Source organism: Pteronotus mesoamericanus, unplaced genomic scaffold, assembly GCF_021234165.1.
Source record: "Pteronotus mesoamericanus isolate MK-2021 breed Mesoamerican mustached bat unplaced genomic scaffold, CSHL_Meso_final scaffold_371, whole genome shotgun sequence".
NCBI lineage: Eukaryota > Metazoa > Chordata > Mammalia > Chiroptera > Mormoopidae > Pteronotus > Pteronotus mesoamericanus.
This window is the reverse complement of record NW_026555314.1, coordinates 1,644,478-1,650,477: the sequence shown is the minus strand read 5'-3', so window position 1 is coordinate 1,650,477 and position 6,000 is coordinate 1,644,478. Positions and strand designations below refer to the sequence as shown.

The following is a 6,000-nucleotide window of genomic DNA, read 5'->3' as shown; positions in this document are numbered from 1 at the left end:
AGCACAGAAAGGCACTTCTCCACGTGCCTGCAGTGGGGAATGACAACTCCGAAGCAGCCTGTCACACTCTAGGGGATGCTTGTCCTGTTCCCTTCTGGAAACGGCTGAGTTCAGACTTCAGCTCTGCTGCTCTCATAGGTTAGGGGACACTAAAGGACTGATATCAATTTCACACGGGGGTGCTCATGGGGACGAGGAGGGGTGGTAGTGGAAGGGTTTGTGTGCTTGCTTCTCTGGCAGGGAGTGGGTGGCCAGAAGTCACTACCCCTTTGGGTAGCCCTGCTCACTCTCCATGGAGGGACACGTGATCCAGCAGGTGGGCTGGGACAAGGCCTCTGTGGCTGCCTGACTCCCCATAATAGAATCCCTTGTCATCCATTGGCCCGTAGACTGTGACCAGGTCCCCAGCCTTCAGTGACAGCTTGTCCTTCATCTGACCCCCTGCTTGCTCGTCTTTGGGGTCATAGTCCAGAGCTGCCATCATGGTCATTGGAGTCCACAGTGAGGGTTTCCTGGGGTTCCCTTGGGGCAGAGGGAAGGCTTCTTGGGGGCTGGTGAGCCCCTCTAAGTCATCTAAGTGGGCCACAGAGGGCAGGTGTCCTTGCACTGGCAAATGCCACCTCTTACCAGTCCCCTCCATGGCCACCTCCACCTCAGCCACCAGGTGCCCAGGGATGTTGCCCACTTGACCGTTGCATTCCCCATAGTAGCAGCCATGGGAGTCCTGAGAGCCCCACACTCTCAGCAACTGCCCTTTCTGGAAGGTCAGCTCCTCCTCTGCAGCCTCAGGGTTGGGGGACATCACCAGGGGGTCATAGTCAAAGAGCGCCACAAAGACCCTGACTGGAGTGTCCGCGCTCGCCCCAAGCAATGGGGGGCCTCCACTGGACAGCTTAATGGCTTTGCTGGATGGAGCTGGACTAGGTGCAGAGCTGGGCTCCTGGGGCTGGTTCTCTCTATCACCCCCCAGGGCCTGACCTCGCCCACTCTGGGTCCTAAACTCCCTTCTCTGTCCTTGCCTCTCTGTGGCCCATGGACCAAAGCACACTGCCGCCTCCTCCTCCTGCAGTATGTCGTGGAAGTCAGGCATATATTGGTGGCTGGTGCCCGTCTGGGGAGGGGTGAACACTTGGGCATCTTGCTTTTGCCCAAGGACCTTCTCAAGGTCAGACTTTGCCTGGCATGCTCCCTTCCCAGGCCCACACCCAGGGAACAGACGGGTAACTCCCAGGGCAGGGCTTTGGCTGTTGCCCATGTGCCGGTAGTGGTCTTCTTCCCCTTCGGACTGGCTGCTGGGCAGAGGCGGCTTGTGGCTCTGGGGACTCTTCTGAAAGATCTGGTCTTTTCTGTGGACTCCCCAGGCCTCTGTGAGCCCTTGGGTTTGGTTGCCAGCCCCTGCACTTGGACGTTCTCTCTCTGAATTCAGGTTGGGCACCAGGGAGCAACTCCGTGGGGATGCCTCAGGGAATGCTTCTAGGAGCTCGGCCAGGGGCTCCCCACAGCTGCTGGGGATGTGGGAATTGGCCTTAGCACTCAGTGGAGCTAGCACTAGCCTCTGAGGGCAGGTGGGGGAGGTGACTCTGCAGGGAGACAGGTCACCACAGGTGTAGCTATAGGGAGAGGTCTCTGGAGATTTGTTACAGTTAAAACAGTCCTGAGGGATCTGAGCTGGCACTGAATCCAGTGACTCCCCACAAAGTGAAATGGTTCTCACCGAGACCTTCTGGCACATCACGAGCAACTGGAGCTGGGACAGTGCCAACAGGGTGCTCCCAGCGGTGGCATCAGTGATCTCTGCAACCTTGAGCCCATCGGCATACACAGCATAGCCAGTGACCTGGACTCCATTCGAGGACCCGGCCGAGTGGATCGTCACTGGGAGCCAGCTGACCTTCAGAAATCCTGGTGAGCTGTGACGCTCTACCTGCACATCCAATGGAGGGTCAGGGGGTCCTGCCAAGGGTGTGTCAAAAGTGATAGTGGAAGACATGGTTTCCCAGTGCACCTGCAGTGAGTCCCACGGCAGCTGCAGCTGCACCCGCACCTGGTACCGTGTGCTGGGATGCAGGGTGTAGAAGGTGTAGCTGCTCACACCCGCTGGGGTCAGGGCATGCTTATGGTCATTGAGGTATACCACGTGCGAGTGGTGGCTGCTGCTGTAGACCCAGGTGATCTTGGCCGATGTGGCTGTAACATTCTGCAGTTGTAGTTGCTTGGGGGCCACACAAAGGACTCCTTTGGCCCCTAGAAGGGGTTTGGAGAAGTCCTGCTCCTCCGCACTCTGCAGTGAGCCCAGCCAGCCATCTTCTGTCTTGGCATCAGAGGTCTCTATTGCCACTTCTGTCTGGGAGCCTGCCCTCACCATCTGGCATATCTCTGTGTCCAGAGTTTGCTGAGCTTTCCCAGGCAATGAGCAGTGACCAGTGTCTTCCTTTGAAGCTTTGCCCTGTCCAGCTGGGAGTTGAGTGGGGCAAAGGTCGGGGGATTCCAGGGGCCAGCAGCCGAGGATGTCGCTGTCTGGAATCTGCTCTACCAGGTTGGAGGGCACCAGGCCCCGCCGGCCATCCTCAAGCTCTCCTTCATAGAAGCCATCCTCATCCATATCCCCAAAGATATATATATAATCCCCAGCCGTAAGAGGCAGCTCATTCTCAGGGTGCTCATTGGGTCCCTCAAATGGGTTGTAGCTATAGCGAACCAGGAAGATTTTGAGCTTGGGGGTGGCAGGGGTTTCTAAGTCCTCCACTTCCAGGGTCAAGGACACGCTGTCAGAATCCAGATCCTCCACCTCACTGGCTGAGTCCACATCCAGAGTAAGGCAGGATGGCACAGTGGCCCACATGGATTCCACCTCTGAGGAGGAGCTTGACTGGGAGCTGATTTTCTTGGCCTGGGGTCTGGAGTCCAGAGGTTGACTCTCTGGCACTCTGTCTGGCAGTTGGGGGTCACTGGCTAGATCCCCGAGGGCAACTGGGCTCTCTAGCAGAGAGGCTTCCTTCTCCTCCTGTTTATCTCTGCTGGGCTTTAGAGATGCTTGGTCTTCAGGCCGCAGCTGGAACTTGGTCCTGCTGCTGGTATTCCTGCCTTGGGAATCTGGGGCTTGAGGGGCCTCTTGGGGTTCCTGGGGATGGTGACAAGGCTGACACTGCAGCGCTCGCATCTCCTCCCGGACAGCCTGGAGATCACGCAAGGCCTTCTGCAGGTCATGCTGCAGCTGTTGCTGCCTGTCCTGCCCGTGCGCCGCCTGCTGCAGCAGCTGTTCCTCCTGCAAGCCGGCGGCGTCGCGCTCCCGGCACGCGCAGCCCAGCTGCCCGCGCACGTCGTCATTCTTTTCTGCCACCTTTACCGTACAGTCGGCTTGGGCCTGCAGACGCGCGTTCTCCTTGGCCAGCCAGGCGCCCTCACGTAGCGCGATCTGCAGCTGTGCCTCTGCCTCGTCGCCGCGCCGCCGCGCCGCCGCCGCCTGCGCGCTCAGCTCCTCGCACTCGCGCCGCCGCGCGCTCAGCTCGAGCTCCAGCGCCTGCACCTGACACCGCACCTCCTCGCAGGGTACGCTTTGGCAGCTCGCCTCCTTCCGGGCGCAGCCGGTGGCCTGCTGCAGCGTCAGCTGCTTCTGCAGGCGCAGAACCTCCCGCTGGGACTCGCGCTGTAGCCGGTCCAAGTCGCTAACTTTGAGCCACTGGGCGCTGGCCGCACCCCCATTAGGGTGCGGAGTGCTGCTGAGGCCCGAGGCGATGTGCGCTTGCAGCAAGTGGCACTCCTGCTGCAGCTCTTCGATCTGCTTGTCCTTGGCCAACAGCGCGCTCGCCTGCTCCGACAAGTCTCGGGCGCGCTGACGGGCAAAGGCCTGGCACAGCTCCAGGCCAACGAGACTCTCCCCAGGCACAGGCGCGCTCACAGCCCGCAGGTTGGTTTCTTGCAGCTTGCGGGCCCGGTCCTCTAGGCGCCGAGCCAGGCCTGTTAGCTCCGCGTTCTTCACCTTGAGCCGCTTCACCTTCTCCTCGGCCGCGCCGGGAAAGCCCGCGCGCCGCAATTGCATGTTCTCTTCTTGCAGGCCAGAGCAGCGGCGCGCCAGCACCTGCAACGCCTCGGACAGTTCTGAGTTCTGCCTCACAAGCTTGTGGTAGTCCAGGCACAGCGGTGAGAGAGTCAGGGCCTCGCAGGGCTGGCTCCCGGAGTCTTCTCCTGGCCTGTTGGTAGGTCCTCTGTGCTCCGATGGTGGTGGTAGTGGCAGCGGTGGCGGCGGGGGACTCGGTGAGTCCAGGATGAAAGTGTCTGGTGAGGAGGAGTCCCGCTCCTCGGATTCAAGGGCCTTGGGGCGACTCAGAGTGCTGTCGAGCAAGCGGACACTCGCTGGTGCCAAAGAACCGAGGGACCTGGCACGCGTGGGGAGCAGGCTGTTAGGGGATTTGGAGCACGCTGCGGGCACCACGTCGAGGGAGCGGGAGCGCATGGGAACGCGGGCACCCAGGCTGTCAAGGGATTCGAGTCGACAGGCGAACTTTGGGGGATGGCGAGAGTCGTCGGAAGTCCCGGGGTGGGGCTCTTTCGAAGAACGCACAGCCTGGGTATCGAGGGTACCGGACAAAACCGGGTGCCAGCGAAAGTGCTTCAGGATGTACCTGAGGAAGAGCTGACGCTCCACGTCGAGCGCCGCCTGCAGGTGGCGGATGCGCGAGGCCTGCTCGCCGTCGGTATCCCAGCGAAGTTGCGCCAACACTTCCTGCAGGCGACAGTGACACTGCGCGGCGGCGACGTCTGGCGCCCCCGCGCGGCCGCAGTAGCCGCGGTTCACCAACTCCGCGGCCAGCTGGCGCTGCAGCTCCCGCGCCTGGCGAACAACGCCGTCGCGCTCGCGGTGCAGCAGCTGCTGCAGCTGCCGCATCTCGGCCTCCTTCCAACGGAGCAGCTGCCGGATCTCGGCCTCGCGCTCTCTGAGCACCTCCTCCTGCAGCTGCTGGAGCTCTCGACACCGCTGTGCCTCCCACTTGGAGTGCAGATGGTCAACCAGTTGCTGCCGCTCCCTCTCCGCTGCCTCCCGCCGCTGGCGCGCCTGGGCCGCGAAGCGCCGCCGGTCCGTCCGCCCGCGCGCTCGCTCCGCCTCCAGCTCAGCCCGCAGCTTCTCCAGCTCCCGCCTCTGCTCTTCCAGTACCGCCGCCGTTGGGCTCAGCTTCTTGGGTGTCGCGCGGCTGCCACCCGAAGAGTTGGGCGAGTCCTTGGTCATGGTGGCTGCTGCCCGGCCAGGGACGTCGCCGGGCCGAAGCCTCTGCTCGCCAACGGCTGCCGCCCCAGCCGGCCAACCGCCCCGCGCGCCCCTTCCGGCGCCCCTAAGGGTTCTCCGCGCGCCCCTTCCGCCTCTGGGTGTGTTCTCTCACCCCCTGCTACGGGTGCCTAGGCTGGGGATGGATTTTCGACACCCCCCGCTCAACGCAGCCCATGATCTTCCCAGGATTCCCCATGGGTCTCCCTGGCTGCAGGATTCTCCCTCTTCTTCGCATCATGTCCCTTGTGACTGACCCGAGCACTCTCCCAGGCACTGTACAATTCCTTTCAGGCCAATGAGCTGTAGGAAAGTCAGGTTGCTCCTCTGTGCCTGGAGAAAGGGGCTCCGTGTGTGGGTTAAAATCACAGATGGGGTTTGAGCAGGCCCCACCTGGCCCTGCCATGGATTTAGGTGTCTGAAAACTGTAACAAGATATACCCAAACTGGGGGTGGGCGCTGGGCCGCTGGCTAGGGTAGGGTGTGTCTGGTGCCTGCATCCCCAATGTGCCTAACCTTCCAAGGCTCCCTGTGGTGCCAAGCACTGGCATACATTATCTATTTAAAGCTCCTGTGCTTACAGATGGGAACTTTTGAGCCCACTGCCTGGGTATGGTGCTAGCTGAGACCAAAGTCCTGACCTGCAACATTCTGTTTCCAGAGTCCAGGAGCACTCTGACTCTATCTTCCCATCTCAGGGGAGCAGGTATGAAGACCCTTCTCCAGTCTTCTTCTCCCCG

The 6,000-nt window shown here is 61.4% G+C and overlaps 1 protein-coding gene across 1 annotated transcript; it reads right to left on the bottom strand.

Annotated features, from left to right (window-relative positions):
- Positions 1–242: 242 nt before the first annotated feature.
- LOC129086332 (RIMS-binding protein 3B-like) lies at positions 243–5,224 on the bottom strand. Its single transcript, XM_054592795.1, has one exon. It carries the CDS (start codon positions 5,222–5,224, stop codon positions 284–286), a length of 4,941 nt encoding a protein of 1,646 aa, XP_054448770.1. The 3' UTR covers positions 243–283.
- Positions 5,225–6,000: the final 776 nt, after the last annotated feature.